The sequence below is a fragment of the Taurulus bubalis genome (assembly GCF_910589615.1).
Source record: "Taurulus bubalis genome assembly, chromosome: 1".
NCBI classification, from domain to species: Eukaryota; Metazoa; Chordata; class Actinopteri; order Perciformes; family Cottidae; genus Taurulus; species Taurulus bubalis.
The window spans coordinates 45,802,063-45,825,772 of NC_136589.1; the positions used below are offsets into that span (position 1 = coordinate 45,802,063).

General features: G+C 46.1%; 1 protein-coding gene across 1 annotated transcript in view; it reads left to right on the forward strand.

The window, feature by feature from the left end:
• Positions 1-23,710, forward strand: part of trappc12 (trafficking protein particle complex subunit 12) — a gene marked incomplete at its 5' end in the record, with an annotated part of 32,873 nt that overhangs the window by 3,617 nt on the left and 5,546 nt on the right. The window contains 6 exons of the mRNA XM_079228584.1: positions 193-309; positions 13,934-14,047; positions 15,291-15,429; positions 21,105-21,217; positions 21,600-21,672; positions 22,859-22,932. Of these exons, the coding sequence (XP_079084710.1) occupies positions 193-309; positions 13,934-14,047; positions 15,291-15,429; positions 21,105-21,217; positions 21,600-21,672; positions 22,859-22,932 (630 nt within the window). The remainder of the gene's footprint in view (positions 1-192; positions 310-13,933; positions 14,048-15,290; positions 15,430-21,104; positions 21,218-21,599; positions 21,673-22,858; positions 22,933-23,710) is intronic.

Sequence of the window (23,710 nt, forward strand, 5' to 3'; positions counted from 1 at the left end):
TTTTTTTTTACCAAAACTGCATGTTCTCCAAATGTTATGGGATAAGCATAAAGTGGGCATGTATGTAAAGAGGAGACTCGTGGGTACCACTCTAGCTCACTCTCGCTTTACGACTGAGCTACAGCCTTAAACAACTCTCTATTGAAGGCTTTTGCATGATGTTAAATGCATGTGTGTGTATTTTGGCTGCAGGGCGACGCCGTAAAAGACCTGATGCTTCGTTTCCTGGGAGAACCGGCGGCGATGAAGCGCCAGGTCCTCACTGCCAACTCTGTGGAACAGTCCTTCACAGGCCTCAAACGTCTCATCGTAAGTCACTCGCTTGTACTTCCTGTGCATGACTACCGGTAATTCGTTCACATTCCCTTCTGAGGCCCAGAGCCTTCACCGGAGGGTTGGTTGGCGTTATCAGCTTAACCTGCCGTATGATGGCAGCACAGAGCTGAACTTGGCCACACGGTGTGCATCGGCAGATGAGTTTTGCTCAGTTGTCATGTTCAGTGTTTTCACTATCCTCAACCTCTACAGTTTCAAGACAACTGAGATCTTTCTTCATCTCCTGATGAGGAAAGTGTCATGGGGTTGAAATCTCCAGAACAAGTACACTACAGTTCAAAGGTTTGGGGTCACCCAGACACATTTTCAGTTTCTTCGCAATTTCCTGCATGGAATAGCCTTCATTTCTAAGAACAAGAACAGACTAGCAGGTTTCACTTGAAAGTTTTCTTTTTCTGGCCATTTTGAGAGTATAATGGAACCCACAAATGTGATGCTCCAGATACTCAACTAGCTCAAAGGAAGGCCAGTAACTGTTTTCAGCTGTGCTAACATAATTGCAATAATAATAATTGGGTTTTCAAGGGTTTTCTAATCATCCATTAGTCTTCTATGCAATTAGCAAACACAATGTACCATTAGAACACTGGAGTGATAGTAGGAAATGGGCCTCTATACACCTATGTAGATATTTCATTAAAAATCAGACGTTTCCACCTAGAATTGTCATTTACCACATTAACAATGTATAGTGTATTTCTGATTAATTTAATATTATCTTCATTGAAAAAACGGTGCTTTTCTTTGAAAAATAAGGACATTTCTAAGTGACCCCAAACTTTTGAACGGTAGTGTAAGTGCGTCGACCTTAGAGAGGACATTGTTTCGTCAACAGCTTCTCAGCATGGTTAAGGCAAATCGTATGCATGAGAGATTTAATACAACATGCAACTTAGTGTAATTCACATTAAACAATATAGAAGGGGGAAAAAACCTGCAACAAAAAAACTTGATCTAAATCGTGACACTCTTGTCAGCAGCACAATCGAGAGACGCTCTGTTGTCGTTTGCAGTTACTTTCGACCTATTTACCACCGAGCTACTGTGTGATCAGCATGCTCACTTTTATTTTTTACTGTGACTGTCTATAAATATGTTTATCGTCGATGTTTGGACATCACAGAGGCGATTAAGGGCACTAAAGTCTTCTGGTGAAACCTGAGTCATAATAGCAGTCTGGTGTGGGGCACCTGCTGTGCAGGTGACTCAAAAAAAGTGCTCTGATAACGCAGAGTATTGTTTAAGTGCAGCAGCTGCTTTCAGAGAACATTTCTTCTCTTTCCGGAGGTGAACGGCAAATCCAGCGTTATGTTACCGCAGTTTAACGTCCTATGGTTTCGGCAGCATGCGTGACCTTTCGGCAGTCGGCCGGTACAGTCATCAACTCCACTGACACCGCCGGGTGGTCAGGCCTCAGCCGATGGAAAACAGGGAATCACTGATCTCCTTTTCTCCTCATGTTACATTCCTCTGCTATTCTTCTCTCGAGCATAAAGATGCCCGTGACCACGCTGTCCCGCCTCATTCCCTTTCCTGCTGCCATCCATCCGTCTCTCTCTCTCTCTCTCTCTCTCTCTCTCTCTCTCTCTCTCTCTCTCTCTCTCTCTCTCTCTCTCTCTCTCTCTCTCTCTCTCTCCAGTCCATCATAACTTCGGACCCACAAATGACCCTGAGAGACAGTTGTTATTTAAAACATGCACAGTGTGATGGAGGAGTGGAGGAGAGGGGATCCACTCGGCTCACAAGTTCTTTTCTCCTGCTGTGCCCATGTATTATGCATGGGACTGCTGTGCATATTTCAAGGGCCTTCTGGACTTGGTGTACACACTCACACAAACACACACACACACACAAGCCGGTACTTTCAGCTTGCAGTCAACTGCACTATATGGTGTAGGTGAGTGTGTGTCAGGGGATCATACGCTGTCTGCCAATTGGTGTGGGTGGCTCCCTGGAGCAAGAGGCAGTAAGAAAGGAGAGAGACAGTGAGCCAGAGAGCTAACGTAGGCCTACAGGAGGGATGTCAAGGAATGACGAGTGAAGACGGAAAGCGAAAGCGGCGTGGCGTGCGTGAGAGATGTGGAGGCAGAGAGGGCCTCACCTGGCCCCGAGTGCGTACGCTCACATTTGACTTTTGGAATACGGAGAGAGCTTCCACGGGTTTCGGCTCCCTACACACGTCCGATTTGATTTCTTGGTCACCGTCTTTCGATTGTTCATATTGTTATTGTGTGTTCATGCGTTTAAGTGAGGGATCATTAATCTAACAATAATGATAGAAAAGTGATCCTTTGTCAGTGGACACCCATGCTTTTCATCTTAATGCTGCTCTACCTCAGTGACTTCCCTAAGTTTGTTTTTATTAGTTTTTTGGGATGCATGGAGGGTGCAGATCTTTGACTAGTGATGTGATTAGCTTTTCCATGTTGGTCTCAAGGGTCCTCTGGTTGGCAACAACAACAAGCTGTCGTTCCTCCTCCAGGTGAAAATGTGCTTTTATATAATGCAAACCCGAACTACTGGGCGGATACGTGCATTATTGTTGCCTTGCGCTCTCCCTCTCGCTATTATATACTTTTGATTTATTACCAAATGCTTCCAAACCTAATGACATTCCCACCAGCCCACTCTGTGTTTGCTGCTCATTAGCAAACGTTAGTAGCGCACCGACACGCTGAAATAACGATAACCTGCTGAACATGTGAGCGTTATCATTGTTAGGTCTATATATACAGCATCACATAACTGCTAGCTTGGCTGTTCGTCTTGCTCGCTTGTTTCCAAGTCAAAAGTACCTGATGGCTGCGAAACGTACCACATTTTCAGAGTCATGTCATGTAGAAACGCAGGACTGAAGTTCCTTCTTAATAGCGTTACAAATGTGTGGAAAAGGCTTAGAAATGTGCCTTGATGAATATTTAGCCACCGTGATACATTCCCCTTCATGCCTCTTATTGCAAATTAGCACATGAGGCCATCAGGCATCACCAAAGACTTTTTTTTTCAAAGCGAGGAAACCCTGTGTGAAGTCATATTTGTGATCCCCGAACAGAGGAGTCACAGGAAGTCCAAAGGTCGGAGTCGGCTCCAGATTCAGTGTCTTGTTCAGCAGCACTTCAATGAGGCTGGTGATCGGGACTTGAACCCAGGGCCTTCAGCTGAAGGACAACATCTCCACTCAGTGTCACCTAGTGTGGAGCCAAGGAATGGCCAAGATGTTCCTCACTGTCTGACTGTAACATTTTCGACTATTCAACCGTGTGCTTTCCTGATACAATCGGAGCGTTGATTGTTTTTGGGATGTTAAACATTTATAGTTTAACCGGATTGATACTATCAGTTGCACAGATGAAAGAAATATATACAAAAATAAAAGAACCAGAGCAAAACCTCAGAGGAGCCACGTGTCGTTTTAATGGAGAACAGCTCACCGACTGTGTTTCAGTGGTAGAGCGGGTACATGTACGCTAGTACATGTCGACGTGTCCTTGGGCAAGACACTGAACCCAACACGCATGTCGGAGGCTGCGCCTGCAGTGTATGAATGATTTAGAAGGGTGGGCAGACGGCACCTTGCATGGTAGCATCAGCGTATGAATGGGTGAATGATGACTTGTAGTGGGAAATGACTTTGAGTGGTCGGAAGACTAGGAAAAGCGCCGCACAAGCACACGTCTGTTTACCATTTATAGCGATTGTATAGGAGTAGCTTTCACAAGCACGAATACATGAGCAGAGTTTCGGGCCCCGGTGCATCCCGAGACATGACTCGGGATCAGAGCCGCCCCCACGTGACTGCTTTGCTGACATAATAATCATTGACTGAGTCACTCCCGCTGAGGAAGTGAATCGGACGCCATCTGCCCTCTCAACCTACAACCACATCCACTGGAATTCATATGATTCACTTATCAATAACTTGTGAAATATATCCCAACTCCTTATATCAAACAAGCTTGCAGATACTAGCTGTGCGGAGGGAAGGGATGCGACTCTGTGGGCTGGGAGGGGAACTTGAAGTGAGGATGCGCACGAGCGGAGCGGACATGTACAGAGAAGTGGGCGTGTCGGTGATCGTGGCCACTAAAAGTGTCAACTGTCGCAGCTGGATGTTGTCAGCTGATCGATCACACAGAACCGGGGATCCTTTGATTGATAAGCGTGAGCACGAGTGTTGTCCTTCCTGCACATGTATGTGCACGTGCATGTTTTAAACCTACTTTATGATAACAGCTGACGAGCTGTTATCATCCTCTGTGTGCGGCCCTTTGCTTGGGGGAAGGTAATAGTCAGTTCATAGAGCTTTGTGTGTGTGTGTGTGTGTGTGTGTGTGTGTGTGTGTGTGTGTGTGCGCATTGTAGAGCTCTGCTATGAGCTGGCAATATGAGTCATGTTGCAGAGCCAGAGTGTGACTGCGCCCACTGCCACCGCACACTCCCTCTGTCCACACATGCACAAATGAACACGGATTACACTCCCAACACACAAGAGGCTTGTAACTTAAGTCAAGAGTAATTTAACCCCCAAACCACTTTTTTTCTTTCTATTTTTTTTTTTTTTAGCAGTAGTGTTGATGGATTCAGGTCCAAGTCTAAATATGGCGTTATAAATATGCATTGTGACTGCACTCTACTGGCTGAAACAGCTGTATTGTCATTTAATTTAGCTATTGGCTGATCTGGAGGCAGGTGACTGACATGTATGGAGCCAGTTGTGCTCTCTCTCTCTCCCCCCCCCCCCTTAAAACCAACGTACCATGGCTGTGTAGACTGACGAGGAGTATTAGTGAAGAGTAGCTTTTAAACTCTCAATTAGCCTGTGAATCGCTTTTGCTAATCACGGGCACTAGTGCTAATCACTAGCACACACAAATCCCAGCCTTGAGCAGAAGTTGTGGCTAACTTTGGGGTCCTTCCTCACGCAGCATCAGGAAGTTTATGTCTCCAGAAACATTCACATTTACAATAGTTATAACAATCACTTTACGGCCTCGACTCTCATCGACCTCCAATCCTTGTTTGGCCCTATGCCATCCCGTGTCACGCATATCCTACCCAGTGAGATTTAGCAAATTTTGTAATGTATTTTTTATTTGTTTTGCATTTGATGATACATTTGCAAAATGTGACCATATTTCACTCCTGGCCCACTTTTTACACTGACTGGTTGCACTAATTTAAACAGATGTTTCACTTGGTTTTAATGTACTCGGTGCAAAATAAAGCACGGTTCCTAGAACTCTTCTATCTTGTATCTCTTTCAGAAGCCGTTGGCTTTTGAGGTCGGATGCTAAAAGGACTGTAGTCTGCTTGGCTGTCCTGGCCTCCCCTCTACATCTCCCCTTGCCGTGACCTCTGTGGTGCGGTCAGCAGAGTGGGCCGGTATCTGGCTCAGTACCACCCTGGGCTGGCCTCATCTGTCTCTCTCATTAGCAGTCACCCCTCATCTCTTCACCCCCTCCTCTCGTTTCCTCCCTCCCCTCCATCTTCCCCCCCCCCCCCCCTCTGCACTATCCACCGGAGACTCTAACCTCTCTTCCCTCCCACAGTGTGACGCCGTCTGGGCCGGCGGCCAGCATATACGTGTGTGTGTGTGTGTGTGTGTGTGTGTGTGTGTGTGTGTGTGTGTGTGTGTGTGTGTGTGTGTGTGTGTGTGTGTGTGTGTGTGTGTGTGTGTGAGAGCAAGTCAGAGAGAGAGAGAGACCCACCTTGGCTGAGTCGGACAGACACACCCCCATAATCACTGCAACGACCCAGCTGCTGCATCGCACTTTGATATCATTGCGGTAACCTTTACTTGTCATTATCGTAACCTTTTTACGCAGCTGTCATTTCCTCCAACCAGCTCCAATCTGCGAGCCAGGCTCCGGGTACTGCAGCGTCAGCTCTCGTAGCGCTGAAGGGCATGTTTAAAACCTGAGCGGTGGTGGTTTTCACCTCGCTCTGTTGATGTTGGCAGCAGCCATATGCTCAGACGGACCTATTGCCGAGGTGCAGAGGGTGTGACTTTTAACCATCATGCCTATTGGTGATCACAACTATGAACTTTCCGACTTCTTACAGTGACACTGAGATCTAAAAGTGACCGATGGTGTCGCCTCTGTTGTTTTTAGCGGTATATGCTGATTCCTACTGATATGCTCCTGCAGTCCTACTGACTTATGGCACACAACTGTCATCTGAAAGCACTTTCAAGATAATAAAAAGACAGATTTATCTGACTGCTTGTAATAATGTGTGAAAAAAAAGCCATGTGTGGAAGGTTGAGGATGCGGATACGGAGAGATGCATCCAAGCACGGCCACTCCAACCAGTGACAACTTTTAACATGCATACCGATATTCCAAATCTGATTTGTTCCACGTAGAGATGCATGCCAAACAAAAAACAGACCACATTTCTGTCAGGACGGAGAACACACACCTACTTTTATACATTGTGAAAGACTTCGATATCAACTATGAACAGGTTTTTGGGATATGCACATATCATCAAACGTGTATAGGGGAATATTCACATTGGTTCATGTATTTTTCCGGAATAAAAGCAGAAAACAGAGTATTTTGTACACGTAAAGTAGTCAGTCAGTGACTAGCCGGATGTGCCGAGGTGAGAAGGCAACACAATTTAAACTTCTCTCTCCTGAGCTTTGTGTTCCTTTTGGTTTAGTTCATGCACACTTCTTCCCTTTAGTACTTGTATTTGGGTGTGTCATCATCACCCCTTGCTCCAGGTGTTTCAGCCCTATTGATTGTCTTTCGGACTTTGTTGTAGAGACGTTCCTGAGTTCCCAGATCTCAGCAATTGCTTTTGTCAGTACAAAAAGACCCGAACTGATGGAAACAATGTGGCTATACCAAATCGGTCAGAGTCATCTCCGGGTCTTTTAGCGCTGCAGGAAAACTTTGTGTGTGATGTACTTTGGGAGACATCGCATTCAAATCAGGCCCGAGACAGACGTTCTCTTTAACGCAGTCTTCTTCAGCAGCACCCTCGGAGGAGAAGGCGAGCGGGACACTCTGTTATTGTTGACAACCAAACCATCAAAAGTGATCCAGTAGCACACCAGTCAATCAGTGGTTAATGTTACCCAGAGGAGTGTCGCTTAGAAGTCTGAAGCTGTGTTGAGCCGTCTCAGGGAGTGTTATGTGGAGTTCTCTTCCGACCCACGAGCTAATGCGTTGTCTTCACATGATATATTATGCAGGTTTTGTGTCTCGACGTCTCCCAGCAATACTGTTTAAAGGATCCAGCGATCGCCTGTGGGAGGCCAAATGGCTGCTGCGGGACGTTCATATCGGCCCGGTAGCCGAGCAGGCCGTCCTCCAGCTCGAGGACGATGTTCCCATCCCCGCGTCCAAGCGTCTGTTGACCAACTACAGAGGCATCAAAGCAAAGTTTGCCACTATTGCAATGGCTGTCATGCACTTTTAGCATGTTACAAATGTTTTCTCCTACACACACACACACACACACACACACACACACACACACACACACACACACAGTGTAATCGGAAATGCAGGGGCTTGATTGATGTAGCACCGATTTCCCTGCGTTAACCAAAGCTGGTGTGAGAACGTTTTTTTTTAAAAGTCGGATTCGCCTAGAGGCTTTTTGCGAGAGAAGAGAACAAGTGGGCGTTCGTTTGTTCGTCGAGCTTTGTTGTGCAGGTTTTTACTCACCAAAGGAAAAAGCTGAACCTCAGATCGGCAACACGTTCTAGAAGCCTCACCCCTTTTAAACTCACGACACACTGTGTGTGTGTGTGTGTGTGTGTGTGTGTGGTGTGTGTGGTGTGTGTGGTGTGTGTGGTGTGTGTGGTGTGTGTGGTGTGTGTGTGTGTGGCATTGTAATACATGGCCGATCACAAGTTCAATCGATGAAGTTATTTCCTGTAATGCAGCTCTCTTTAAATCCAAGAAGGTAGGTCATAATCAAGATGGTTTTGGACAATATTAACATCAGGATGATTTAACATAATTATCCATTAACTTTGGAAACATCATGCATTTAGGAAAGAACACTTTCATGTTAAATGCATCAATCTGGTGCACTTTGATAGCAAAGTTAAGGGGCTGGATCTGTGAAGAGCTTGTGGCGGTGATGACGCGGCTAAAAAGTCACGTCCATGAATAAGGCAGTATGTTGTGTTACTTCCTCTTGCAATATGTTGTCAATACACTGGCTATTAAAACTTGCAGGCGCTCTAAACGGTTGAAAAGAGACTAGTATAATATAAGTAGTAATATAAAACCCCTCGCCATTTCTAGGGCGAAGATCCACGAAGTGAGTGACCCTGGCCTTCTTGTCATCCGTCCACGTCCCGCTGACATCATGAGCCGTGGCTGTCAGCTTGGGAACCACACTACCGCAGTGTACCACAGTACCACACTGTCCCTCTGCGGGGTCACAGCCGGCCTCTTCCTTCTCCCCTATCGCCCTCCTATTGTCCGATTGTCTTTTGTTTTTGCGTGGAACTGCATGGTGGAATATCCACCGACCTCAAAGACGAACAGCAGCAAACAAAAGGAAGTGTCCCTTCCCCACTGTGGCGCTGGAGACACCCACATAATCCCAGTGCACACTTTTTTCACCAGGCCTCTGCAGTCAATTCCTCATTTAATATCCCTGGCAATAAATCATCATGGTAATGCCTCCTCATCTGATTTGAGGGGATCTGATTATGCCCTATTGCCTAGTCATTTGAGCTGAGCTAAATTATTAATCGCCATCAGCCTATTGTTTTTCTATTTTTATGTCCTCCCAACGCCCTTTCTGTTAATTGAAATCATTCAAACCTGGGAAGCGACAGCGTGGTTTGTATGCATAATGGCATTGGTGACAACCTATCATAAAGCGCTTTGTATGTTCTAAAAGGAGACGCAGACTCGCCTGAGGGAAGCTGATGGCGGCCGCTCGGTCCACCACTTTGGTCCAGGCTGGACTATCTCACCGGCTGATTGATGGATTGGCATGACATTTGGTTCGGACGTCTATGGTGCCCAGAGGATGCATCCTGATGGCTTTGGTGATCCCTTTAGCTTCTTTTGACACTCGCTCATCAAAGTTTTCTACTAGATGGACTTGCACTAACTTCTCTTCCAGACATTCGTGGCTCTCAGAAACTCTATGTGCTAATGTTTTAGCAAATGTTAGCATGCTACGCTAAGATGGTGAACATAGTAAACGTTACCTGCCGCATGTTAGCATTGTCATTGTAAGCATGTCGGCATGTGAGGCGCAGTAAATGCACGTCTGTCCCCCAACTATAGAAATGGAACCGAGACCATCCTCGGTTCGTCCACAAACTCTGCTGGTCGGGTTGCGAGTGTTTCCGATGGGACGGTGTGGCTTGGTCAAAGGCGTTGTTCCCGGGTCTTTTTGGCGGTGCCCTGGTTCACACAAACCTCACCAAGAGGCTTCTGCAGCTCTTCATCCAGCCAGCTAGCTGTGGCGGTTTCTTTTTCTTTCCATTCTTCCCTGCACTATTTTAAACAGACCTGCTGGCACTAATATGCTTATAAATATGGTAAATGGACTTGCACTTTACACTCTCTAGTCGCTCAAAGCGCTTTAGCGCTACATCTGTATTTCTGTAACGTGGCGAACGCCGTGCTCGCTTTTCAGACACGACTGTCAAAAATATTCACGTCCAGGGATTATACAAAGACGATCAATTCACTTTTAAATGCTGAAGAAACATGTGGGCTGAGAAAAAACATTACATTTGAGTATACATGTTGAAGCTAAATCCAATTTTTGTTCTGAATATTCAATCTTACTATCTTTATAATGCATGTAATACTTGGCTTTTTTTCTTTACATTGGGCTTGTGTAACAGATAATCACAATTTCTCCTTGGCATTGTGGAGGTTGTTTTGTGCCATTTTGTAGGTTACGCTGGTACACTTTTGTCAAAGTCCTTGTATGTGCACCATAAACTATTCTGATTTTGATTTTGAACAACGCGTTGATCTTAATCGCCTGTGTACGTGCGCAAAACTTGCGTGCCGTGCCATCTGATCAGAGGTTAGCACGGCACAGTGTGGATAAAGTGGGCTACACCAGGTCTGGGGGGAAAACTACGCGATCTGAGCAAAGTTGACCCGGTGAAACTGAAAAGATATCGCATCCGATGAGAATATGAATTTCAAACAGCCGGCAACAGGACTTCTAAATGTTAGATTAGCATGTTGAAGACACAGTGCAGTCTGTGATTAATCTTTTTTTTTCATCAGCACGGGTCAGAGCTCAGGCTCAACCGTTTGAGAAGTCAGCGCAGCAGAGACGTCCGTCATTACCTGGCGCATGCCGTCCTTAATGGAGACCAACCCTGTGACCTTCGCCTCCCAGAACACAAATCCTGCCTGCCGTCTCCTCGAACCGCAGCTCCTGCGTTCCATTTGCCCCATAATGTTTGCTTTGGATTGGTTATAGGCTGCTGTGAGATAACATCAGCCCATAGCGCTATGCGTAGCAGCAATGCTGCAGCGTTACATAAGGCCTGAGCTGAAGTTCACTTTTCTAGCGTTGTGGGGTTTTCTTTTTTTCTTCACTTTGGCTGCTCGCGGTGCCTCTGCGCAGCTCCCTTGGCCCTCAGCTCTCCGCTCATCTCCGCTCGGCTACCCATCGGTCCTTTTTACTTCGTCCAACTATTTTGGCAATTCTTTGGGGGGGGGGTTCTTCCTTCCACTATGGCCAAATTTACTCCATCCTGTGTGTGTGTGTGTGTGTGTGTGTGTGTGTGTGTGTGTGTGTGTGTGCGTGTGCGCTGTACCTCCCTAATTTTTCCCTTCTAACGCCGTATCCCAATCTCACACGAACACCCAGAAACACGCGCTCGCACACCTGTCTTCTCATGCCCTTTGGCTGGGCAGCGATGTACTGTAGTGTGTGTGAGAGAGAGAGTGTGTGTGTGTGTGTGTGTGTGTGTGTGTGAGTGACTGCAGCTGCTTTTGGCCATCGAGGCTGCCTCCTCGTTTTCAGCTTCATTTCCCCCCCTAATGAAGATTCAGAGGCAGCACAGATACTGGCACAGGGAAGGAGAGGAGAGGAGAGGAGAGGAGAGGAGAGGTATGAGCGATAGGGGAGGGAGCATCGACAGCGGGGAAGAGAAGGGAGGCGGAAAGGAGAGTCAGAAGGAAGGGGAGGAGATGGAGGGAAAGAGAAGAGGAAGCGTCAAGATGGATGGAGAAGGAAGTATGGGAGAATCCTGAGGGGAGGGAGGCAGCAAGTGCAGGCAGGAGAAGAAAGGAGGAGGAGAGGAAGACGAAGGGAAGGAGAGAAGATGAATGGGAAGAAGGGAAAGCTACAGCAGACCAAGAGAGAGGGAAGAGGCTGATGAGCTCTATGATAAAGATGACTAGAGAGAGAGGGGCCCTCTCTCGTCCTCTCTCTCTCCTAATTAGCTCCCCGGCTGTGATGAATGGCACAGCACTTAGGACCCAATCGGCGAGCCGACCTTGTCATGTGTGTTGATGGGGTGGGGTGCCTCCCCCCCCTCCCCCCCCCCTCCTCCACATCCTCCCACCACCACTGCCCCCCTCTTACCTATTGTACCACCTCCTGTGGAAGCAGATGCTGCTAATATCGAGGCGTGTGTGTGTTTTTGTGCGTGTGTGTGTTTTTGTGCGTGTGTTTGTGTGAGTGGGCGCTGTTTTATCCTCCAGCCTTTAATGGCTGGCAGCTCCTCACACCGGTGGAAACTCTCTCAGTTGTGCACTTACACCCACACCTGCCTCTCGTGTTGTGTGTCGTGACTTTTGTTTTCGTGGCATCAGATGTCACGTTATCAGTTTGGAAGTGACGCTGTCGTAAAAGATGATTAATAGGATGACGGGACGTCCCTTCATTTTGCACCTCAGCTGTTCTAAATGTAAATTCAAGGCCTTAAGAAGGCACTTGCCTTTTTTATTTTTGTTCCTTATTTTTACGTTGCCTTTTTAGAAGTCCTGCTTTTTTTTCTTATTGCATAACTGTTCCACTGAGAATTTTCTTTTTCTTTTAAATACGTTCTGTGTTGTTAGTTTTTCCCCATTGGGGATGTGTGGTTTGAAATTTGAAAAAAAAAAGATTAAAGGAGAAAGTAACAATAAACATAACGATAAAGTACATTTCAATTTGGGCTCATTACAATGTGCGTCCTCTTTTTTTAGATCTGCCCGTCAATCCTATCTGTAATAATACGATTGTACTCGCCAACTATCAGCAACTTCAAAAAGAAATGACGGGGTTGGAGACAAAGCTGAAACAAGTAGTCAATTCATATATATTCGTTAAACTCATTCATCAACAAACTTTCTTTAGTTCCAGATTCTAAATTGTGAGAATTTTTCCGTTTGATCAGATTTCGCCGTTCCCACACAGCATTTCTATTCTAATGGGATTCTTTATAATGGACATCAAAATTACGGAAAAAAGGGAAGCACAGCTACTGACGGCTGTAGTGTAGTCACAACTATGGTTTTTGCATCTATAAATATGTGGAATTGTAAGCAGAGATTAGTGCGTGATGGGCACTACATGGAGTTCCCATTTCACATTCAGGTTCACACACTCAAAAGAACATGGTGGATATTAAATGTAGTGATTTCTGAATGATTTTAGGCAAAGCCTTAAGAGTTGCTGAGACTTCTGTCACTGGCAACTGGCCAAACTCAATCTGGTGCTGAGGACTGTGTGCTTCGGCCGAAAGCTCCAGAACAAGCGAGTAAGTAGATTGTAGAGAGAATTTCTCCCTCCTTGTTGTGTTGGTTGTTGCCACGTTCCCAGAGCTCGGCAAAGAACTTGGGGAGTACAATATTTAAATATTTACAAACAATGTCTGTCTGTGTGTCCTTCGCTTACCTTCCCCTCCACACTTGGTGGGTGTTTTGCTGGAGGATTCAATAGAATGCAACGTGGAATTCAGTGCAATTTGGACAAGCGAGTCAATACTATTCAACTTTGAATAAGTTAGCGAAGAGCGTTTTGTGTGGGGGCGGAGCTTCGGGGCTCTGTGGACTTGAGCAAGTCTTCCACAGCGAGGCTTTTAAAGACTCATTGCAGTCCACTTTTGCTGCTGGATGAATTTCGCGTGTCCAACGAGCTCCTCTTCACCCCCCCGCAGCATGTCCGGGACCAGGAGTCGCCCATCAGCCCGCATTAAATGAGCATGCATTAAATGAGCACGCTTTAAGAACAGCCATGCGCAACCACTGGGTACGCCCCCGACAACGCTATGAGCAGCAGCAGGCCCGGGCACGCTGCCAACGGGCACTGCGCTAGTTATCATAACTGACAGATAATAAGCAAGACGCCAAGTTGTAATAAACAGGAATTATCCTTGAAGTTTGCTGAAGCATTCGTCCTTGTGTGAGGACACTGGAGATGGGCATCTTGGAGGAAAACAATATATACAATTGTGGGTGGTTCAATAGATTCATTTAAATACTTGAAACAAGTATTTAAACGTGCTTTCTTCTAAGTGATGCCCTGCTAGTGATGCGTCCTCTGGAGAGTGTTTGTGATAACGGTACCCACATGCATCCGTTTTCGCCCCAGCTCTTCTTCTATGGTTCCATCAGTGTGCCGTGTCTCTCTCCTCTCCCCTGCAGAGCAGTAAAAACTGGCGGGCTGCGGTGGATCTGACGGGCCGGCTGCTGACAGCTCATGGTCAGGGATATGGAAAGGCCGGCCAGCCAACCTCCCACACCACCGACTCACTGCAGGTAAGACGCCAGCCACTTTCTCCCCGTCCGTCCACTCGTCGGTGTATCTGCATGTTGGTGGGTGTCGGAGAGCAAGCCAAGACTTGTCTTGTTCTACAGATTAATGTACTAATTCCCAAATAGCACTTGAAGATGAAATGGATGTTGCACTTAGTTGAAAATAAACCCAATAGTGTGCTTGCGCTTGAAGAATGATGTAATGAAATGTCCCAACTGAGATTGTATAACCATTTCACGGATTATTTAATACCATATTATTTGTTATAAAAAGTTGATTTCATGTTTTTATTCATTTCTTTTGTTTTCAAACTTAGGATAGGAGGACAGAATTTATTTTTACATACATCTGCACAGTGTGGCAGAGCCAACCATTAACACGAAACGCACGCTCGCAGATATGTGGCGTTGTTAGTTTTGATGTGCTTTCCTTTCATATGTTTTGTCAGTGTTGCTGCTGCACACTTCCCTGCCTGGGTTTGTGGCGCTCTCTCCAGAAGATGGATGGCTGCGTAAGCTCATTAAGAAGGCCACCCCTGTGGTAGGCTCTGTGCATGAGGCTTTAAGTTAATCGACCATGTTGTTGCCTCGTGCTGCAGATTACTGTTAGCTTTGGGTTCTTCAACAGCCAGGCACCATTTTTTTAAATCCAGGTTTTAATCGTGTGGTGCTTTTTTGTAAAATGTGTTTTTGCTTTTAGTTGTGTGTTTTTTATTTGTTTTATTAATGTAATATCCATCATTGAAAAATGATGACGGTTGGGCATCTGTTAACCTTTTACCGCCCGCTGTTCCTCCCACAGGACATGAGCACTATGCTGAATAGGCTGCAAGTGCTAAAGAACGCTCCATAAATATGCATGTATGTAAAGACCGATGAGCCTACCCGCGTGGCAGAGAATGTAAACTGAAACAACAAGGAAATATTGTTTCCCCCTCCCTCAAAAGCAGTCTGACGGTTCAACAAAGTCATTAATCCTTGATATTACATTTCCAAAGGTCTGCTGGTCAATGTTTCCATGTAGGTGTTCAACCCCCATAATGGATGTTAAAGGGTTAAAGAGTACTTTTAACCCTACTGACTGACCAAGCAGGCTTCGGTTGACTATAGGTAAACTGTTTGGTGAACAAAAGAGGTGGAACCCACCGGTTGTCTTCTGACGATGGTTTGGATTCTTTCAGCTCGGTACACATTGGTTAATAACGGTGTGTGCGTGTGTGTGTGCGTGTGTGTGTGTGTGTGTCAGCTCTGGTTTGTGCGGCTGGCCCTGCTCACCAAGCTGAACCTCTTCCAAAACGCTGAACTGGAGTGTGAGCCCTTTGGCGACTTGGACCATCCAGACCTCTACTACGAGTACTACCCCAGTGTTTACCCTGGGAGGAGAGGTACGTACACACACACTCTTTGGAGTCATTGTTATCGATCTTTTGGTATTGATCACGTTTATCTAGAAACTCTCCCATTGTAAACTCATGCATTGTTTCATATCTCTTTTGCCCAAAAGCTGCTCAATGAATTCTCTCTGAACGCTGACTGGAGGTTGAATTGTAGTATTCATGATAGCGCTGAAAAGCTGCTCTGAAACTCTTATCTCTGAATGCTTTATTAGCCCGTCTCCCAAAAAAAAGGATTTCAGATTTTTCCAACCTTTTTTATTCTTTCTATTTTTGGATACACAAGCACACCACCACTGTCCTATTAAATATGCAAAGGAAAGTTTCTGCCAGGAGCTTGATATTAGACTGTATCGTCGTGAAGCTCTAACAACTCTACTCGTCTCCAGCAGTTCTTTGGTTTTGTTTCTCCTCTCTTCTACACCGCATGAATTGCTCTCTAATGTATTCCCATTACTTCGGATCTGCTTCGCCCCTCGGGCTAACACAGTGAAGGCGGTAGCAGAGACACAGCTGCACACACACGCATAGTAAAAATAAATAAAAAAGACAGCACACTTGAAGCTACACGGCACAGCCTTCTAAAGAGAGCCCCGATTGACTTTCCGTTGCTCAATTTAAACGCTTTGTGACCCGCTAGGTGCTCGCAGACAAACTGGCACGAGTTGTGGAGCCTCGCATCACGAGTCGAATGTTTCTCCGGCCCAGACGCTTGCATCGACTATCTATTACCCCGCGATCAAACTCTTCGGGCGCCTTAAGAGACAACCGCCCGTGTATCACGCTCCGAAATCTTTTTCTTTTTTTTAAGGAATCGACTCACCGACTCGAGAAGGAATCAGTGTTTGTCAGTTATGTATTTGATTGCCAGATGAAAAGTTGAGTGCAATATTTGAGTCCAGAAATATGAAGGCCTGAATACTACCTGACGAGCAGCATTCGCTTTCCTTTTCAGTCTTGTTCCCTTTCATGTTTTATTATCAATAGAGTAAGAGGAGAGACGCATCATCTCGCCGGCTCAATTAAATTAACTTGGTGGTCAAACGCTGACCTTCCCAGCTGCTTAGAAAAGATCAACTGGTTTAATGTAAGCCGGACAAAAAGGCAAACTGGAGTGTGAACATTCATTTCACTTTTATTCTAAACCCTCGCACAGTTCTCTTCACAGACATGCAGCGCAGCACAGCGGCTTATCTGACACCCGAAACGCACCGATGCAGCCAAGAAGCATCTCCGGTTCAACTCTCAACGCTGACGACGTCTGTCTCCCAACAGTAGCGCCTTGGCACTCGTGCACCGCTGGTTGTCTCAAAGCAGGCGGTTATTTGTAAATTCCACTGGTGTTGCTGACCGAGAGTAACCGCAACCTGGGTGTTTTTTTTTGTTGGGCAGATGTAGTGATTGTGCCATAAGGCAAGCGCTGCTTTGCTCTCCGCCCTTTATCCAACTGGGCATGTTGGTATCGGTAGTGGGAGAATAAGAAACTCAAGAGACGCATCGTCGGCACAATGTGCTTACATTTAGTTCACATCTGTTTCAGGAGGAGCTTTACATTCTTTTGCTGAATAGTTATATAACTAATAATACATCATTCATTTTTAATTGTAATATTTGGAACGTACCCAGTAACATTTCTCTGTCAGGTAACTGTAGTACTACAATGTTTTCCTCTGAAGTAGAAGAACACAGCAAGTAGTCGACAGCACAGTGCTTCTGGGGCCCTTTGTGAGTTATTTCCAGCTACAGTGAATTAGTGAAAAGCATAATTCAATATTTTGTACATTTCAATTCAGTTTATTTTGTATAGCCCAACATCACAAATACAAGTTTGCCTCGGAGGGCTTTACAATCTGTACACATGACATCCCTTTCCTGGGACCTCACATCGGGTCAGAAAAACTCCCCAAATAAAGATAGTAAAAACCCTTTCACAGGGAAAAAAGGGAAGAAACCTGAGGGAGAGCAACAGAGGAGGATCCCTCTCCCCGGATGGACAGAAGCAATAGATGTCATGTGACCAGAATGAATAATGTAACAGAGTTACAGCACATTCCATGAATATGACAGAAAGTATTCATATAATGAGTAGTAGTCATGGTCCATGATAGCCACGATCCATTAAGCAGAAGGAGGTAGAGAGGAGGGGCATCAGCAGGGCCATGGCAGCAGGCAGGACCGGTTCCAGTCAGCCACGATCCATGGAAAAAGAAAGTAGACTTAGTAATGTGCATTGAAGAGACAATCATTTATCCAGAAGGAGAGAAAGAAGAGGTGAAGAGGAGAGGAGGAGCGAAAGAGGAAGAGAAGGAGAGGAGGAGCTCAGTGTATCCTAATATGTCCCCCAGCAGTCTAGGCCTTTAGCAGCATATCATATCTAGGGGCTGGACCAGGGCAAACCTGAGCCAGCCCTAACTATAAGCCTGAAACAGCCCTAACTATAAGCGCTTTCAAAGAGGAAAGTCTTAAGTCTACTCTTAAATGAGGTGACTGTCTGCCCCCCGGACTGAAAGTGGAAGCTGATTCCACAGAAGAGGAGCCTGATAACTGAAAGCTCTAGCCCCCAACCTACTTTTAACACTCTGGGAACCACAAGTAACCCTGCATTCAGTGAGCGTAATGCTCCAGTGGGGTAATATGGCACTATAAGGTCCTTAAGATATGATGGTGCATCACCAGTTAAGGCTTTGTAGGTAAGGAGAAGGATTTTTAATATGATTCTCGATCTTACAGGAAGCCAGTGGAGAGCAGCTAGTACAGGAGTAATGTGATCTCTCTTGAATGAAACTCTTGCCTAACGCTGTACAATCCGGTAGTATAAACTCAAAAGTTATAAGGCAATGGTCTGATAAAAGAGGGTTCTGAGGAAACACTACTAAATGCTCCACGTCAATGCCATTTGTAAGAACAAGGTTGAGGGTGTGATTAAAGCAGTGAGTCGGTTCCTGTACTCTCTGACAGAAGCCAGGTTTAGGATCCATTAACAGACCCGAGTCAAAGATGGCAGCTACGCCACCTCCTCGGCCGGTGCCTCGAGGTATGTGCATACATGTTACCATGATGAATAATCTGCAGCTGTTTGGGGCCCTTATAGTTGGGGGGGGCCCAGCCTAGGTTGCCTACCCTGCCTAATGGTCATGTTGGCCCCTGCTTGGCCCCTGCTTGGCCCCAGCTTGGCCCAAGGAAGCGCAGTGTCTAGTGTCAAGATTTCTGTTTGGGTGGTCCTCTAGTTCGGGCTTTGCGACACTTGACGGTGTGGACTGGCTGAAATATTTCTCCATGCCAAGCGTAGCAGCTGATCTCTGATAGATTGACGTGATGTGTCACAAGCATATCCAAGTTTATATTGGTCCAGAGCCAACGTGGGAGGGATATAAGCGCAAATGTTGCTCTTTTGTAGATATGCATTTTTTTTACTGATACGGCAAAGTATCCCCACTTTGAGAACCACTATCTTCCGGTGTATGTTACAGAAATTAATCATAAATACTGCAATATGCTTCAACAGTCTTTATTGTTTTTGACATATTCACAGTGAATAGTTTGCAATGAAGCCAAAGGAAGCTCCAGTAAGTAGTAGTAGGAGAAGATGACGCAGAATAGAGTAGATTGCATTCCTAATTTCCAGACAGTTTGTCTTGCGTCTGGTTTTGAAAATGAGTTGAGCGTTTTCCTGTATGGAAATGTGCATAATGGACTGTAAGTTTCGGTGGTGGCGGAGTCTGAGAGAGGAAACCGTTGATGCATTTAGAAAAGATGTGGTCATTGAATGCATTTAGTGTCAAAGCAATGAAAAGTGATCCACGCTTTAGTCCATGTTGACTTCCATACCGTGTGTCTACGCTGAGACAGACCGGGAGTCCAAGTCCTTCTGAGAAGTGTTGAAGGGAATCTCAAGGTGGCATTTCTCAAAATCATCAAGGTGACCTGTGGAGGTTTCTTGTAATGAAAAGTACATTTTCTGTGACTTTCTGCAAAAGTATAACTGCTGTATTTGTATCTCAATTCATTCACGGAATTAAATTATTATAGCTTCTCAGTGGTAGCTCTGGATTTTGGGCCCCATAAAAAGATTTCGCATTGAACCCAATCGATCCCGTTCAGAGCTTTGAATAACTCCAGCTCTGCAGGCTTGCAACGCTCTCAAAAGTCCAATACTGACTGCAGGATGAGCAGTGAAAACATCTCACTGTGCAGACGTGCATGCAGCATTCTGCACGCAGTGGAACTCACTGTCTGTTGCATGATTGACACCCGCCAAAAGAAAAAGTGCTGATGCCATCTTTTACAGTCAATATGTCTTTTTAATTGGAAAATTATCTAAATATTGATGAATATTTTAAAATAAATACAAAGGCTTTCTGGGTCTTTACGTTTTGCCCAAAACAAGAAGAAACCATTTTTTTTTTACTAGTACATTGTTAATATAATAATATATTTATATTATTATTATTAACTACTTTCTTTTAGACGTACTGACTCTTCTTCAAAGTCAGAACTGGCACAAATTTCATCAAACTTGAGAGCAAAAAAAATCCACGTAGAACTTTTTCCAGCAAGTTCACCGATCGAGGCAATGGCGTTTAAACCGATTGATGACTGCGAGATATATCCTGAAGGCTGATCCGCTGGGAGCTGTTCGTATGTCGTCAGCCACTCGCATGCTCATGTGCATCCTCTTGCATGTGCTGGTTTCTCACTATTGCTTTATAGCCACTCCTGCTCGAGAACTTCACAGGGGGGCCTATTTTTATTTATTTATTTTTTCCGTTTACGGGGTTCTGTACAATGTTGTGGCTTCGAGGGTTGTTTTCCCTCTCAGTTACGAGCAGTTAATTTTAACAGGCACTGTAAAGCCGGTAAAAGTCCTAATTTTTAAGCTGATGAAACTAAATGACACCCAAGAGAGAGGGACCAAATATAGGATCAAACCGAGAGGGAGCGCTGTCCAGTCAGCGTGAAGGTAAAAACATTGCCACAGAGGGCGGTGCTGGAGACACTGGGGTGGATCTGGTGTGTCCTGTGCTCTAGATCGGGTTTAGATGGACAGCACAAGCCGATGGAGGCCGCAGAGACAGACATTTGAGATGGAGAGACTGCGGGAGCGGCAGCCAGAGATGGACCAGCTAGCTGAGCGTCAGGTCTGATGGCAATATCAAAGAGATCCTGATCAAAGCCCAGGAACTCACCTGAATATAGGCGTGTGTGTGTCTGTGTGTGTGCGTGTGCGTGCGTGCGTGTGCGTGTGTGTGTCAGACGGTGTGAATGATGTAGAGGCAGAGAGAGACAGAGGGATGAGGCAGAGAGATGAGTGATGGAGCTGTGCAGCACACACACACACACAGAGAGAGAGATGAGAGGGTTTAATAAGCAGCCATACGTAGCTCAATGCCATCTGTAGGTTCCTGCCTCCAGGGCTGTGTGCTGCTGCTGTCTGTGTGTGGGTGGATAGGTTTATATTCTCATCTCGCTCTCTGTGTCTCTCTCCGCCTTCCTCTCTCTTTCTCTTTCCTGCTATGTCCTCATTCCACCCTGTTTCCTACTTCCCCACCCCCCTTTCTCTTCACACATTTTTTTTTTCCCCCTGCAATCTCCTGTTTTCTTCTTGTCCTCCCTCTGCCTCACTCTCCCTCTCTCCCGCCCTCTCTCTCTCCCTCCCTCCTGTCCAGGCTCCATGGTGCCGTTCTCCATGCGGCTGTTGTATGCCGAGCTTCCCCAGTACCTGGCCAAGCCCCAGGAGGCTCTGGACCGCCTGCACACTCTCAAGACCGTCTGCTTGGCTGTTAGTGTACACACACACACACACACACACACACACACACACACACACACACACACACACACACACACACACACACACACACACACAGCCACACACACACAGCCACACAGCCACACACACACACACACAGCCACACACACCCTCTGGATGAACATAAAGATATGCTCTGTAGTATTCACACAATAAAAAGCTATACAGGCCCACAGAAAAAATGCATGCAAACCTTAAAGCCCACCTTTGTAAACGGACAAATGTGGTTGTAGTTATTGAATATGCAGATTCTAATACAAGACACATTAAAATAATCCTTCAGCGCTGGCAGTGGAACGACTTACACCCCTTCTTTCTCTCTGAGGTTTGAATCTTTCTACCCCCTTAACAGATTCTGGAGAACTTGGAGAAAGGCTTGGCTGAGGATGGCAGTATGATCACCCTGACACAGGAGAACAGGCAAGGTAAGCACACACACACACACACACACACACACACACACACACACACACACAGACATTTGGCTACAGACCTGGCCTCGGTCCGAGACTGCATCACACTGTGGGAGGAGAGTGAGGTCATGGGCCCCAGTAGGGTAATACACACACACACAAACACACACACACTCAGAGTCAGAGGCACACCTGGTGCAGGACTGCAGCATACCTCGGCCACACATACACACAAAAACACACTTCCAATCACACCAATGCGGCGCCCTCAAAGTGTTTAGCGCCTCGCTGCTTCGGCTCTCGGGCTGAATATCAAGCGGCCTCCTCGCACCAAGCGGATCGATGTGGATCAATCCGATCCGATCCACTCGCATCCAAAAGTGCGCTGGGGAAATAGGCAGGCAGGTAGACACGCCTCCGCACGGCAGGATGTAAATAGGCTTGCCCCTTCTCTCCGACTTCCTCCGACGCAGCGGTGCATCTTATGCAGCGCTCTCTGAGTCTTAAGTCTGCGAGTCCTTCCACCAATAACTTTGTGGAAGGATTTTTATTTAATTTTTTTCTAACTATAAGCCATTTAATCAGCTAATTCAAGGATATACAACAACAACAACAACAAGCCACTTGGTGAAGTTGAGCTAAATGCACCAAGACACACTTATAATTGGTAAAATTGGCAGAGTGATGTGCGTGTGAGGGTGCCCCCATTCTGACAGTTTCTCCCCCTTTCTAAAAGCAGTGTAATAGCTGTGCCCTCTGTCTCTCTCTCTCTCTCTCTCCACGCAGACAGTCGACAGTCAAGTCAATAACGCAGGGCCTTGCCTTCACACATCAGACCCCCGCTGAGTGATTAGCGCTTCTCCCCAACACACACACACACACACACACACATGTGTGCAGCGATGAATACTAAAAGGCCTGCACTCTAACTCTTCCACAGGGTGCACTGTCTGAGGGGAAAATAGGATGTGGAGTGTGCCGCAGTGTCTTCTTCACCACCTCGCCTTAAAATAAACTCTGGTGTGTAGGAGGAGGAGGAGGTTTAATGAGGGGGATGTGGGGATAAGAGCAATGGATTGAGGAGTGGGGTGTTGTTAGAGGGACGCCCCAAACAAGCAGGTCGGAATGAATAGGAAGTCACCCTTTTTACGAAATAAATCCTCCTGTCTGTCTCTTCTTCTTCTCTCCCTGTTTTTAGTGTCTCTAAACCTGTGGAGGTCTCGCCTCAGCCGGGTCATGTACTCCATGGCCAACTGTCTGCTGCTGATGAAGGTATGCGTGCGTGTGTGTGCGAGCTACGTTTGTCAGCTCAGGTTTGCGTGTATCGGTGTGTGTGTGTGTGTGTGTGTGTGTGTGTGTGTGTGTGTGTGTGTGTGTCTGTGTGTCTGTGCGTCTGCCTGGTTGTGTGTGTGTCTGCGTTTGAGACGGAGAGATCTCTGATGCCACACTGGTGGAGGATTCACAGTGAAATCCCCCAAGACTGACCACTAATTGGATTCTTGGTCAAAGAGGGAGAGAGGGGTTGGGCTGTCGATGTGATCAGACTCAGAGAACCACAGTGCCATCTTCTGGGGAGAACTGAGACTACACTATTTCTTTAATTGTTTGGGTCAAAAACAATTAAAGAAAAACGATCAGCGGCCGGTCACTGTCAAAGGCCCCGGGGGATTTAAAGCTGAAGGAGTTTCTGGAGAGCCAGCATGGTTTTGTCTGATTTTGCCGATAACAACTATGAAGCATAACAATACAGAAATAGCCAATATTCTCTCTGATATTCCCATTCGCCTATTTAGTTCATCAGTATTACTTTGAGACTGTTTTGAATGAAGTGAAAAATCAACATACAACATTATGCCATAATCATGTTGGAGTGCACGTTGGCACACGGGAGACGTTTTGCCTTCTTGGTTAAGTTCAGGAAAAGCGCATTGCGCCTCACTGTTTGTGTTTTTGTACCCCAATGATATGACAGGCTGCGACATCTCCTCCTTTCACCGTCTTTGTGAACCGCATGAGCACAGTGCGTAGCGGCGGCCATTAGTGAGCTAGT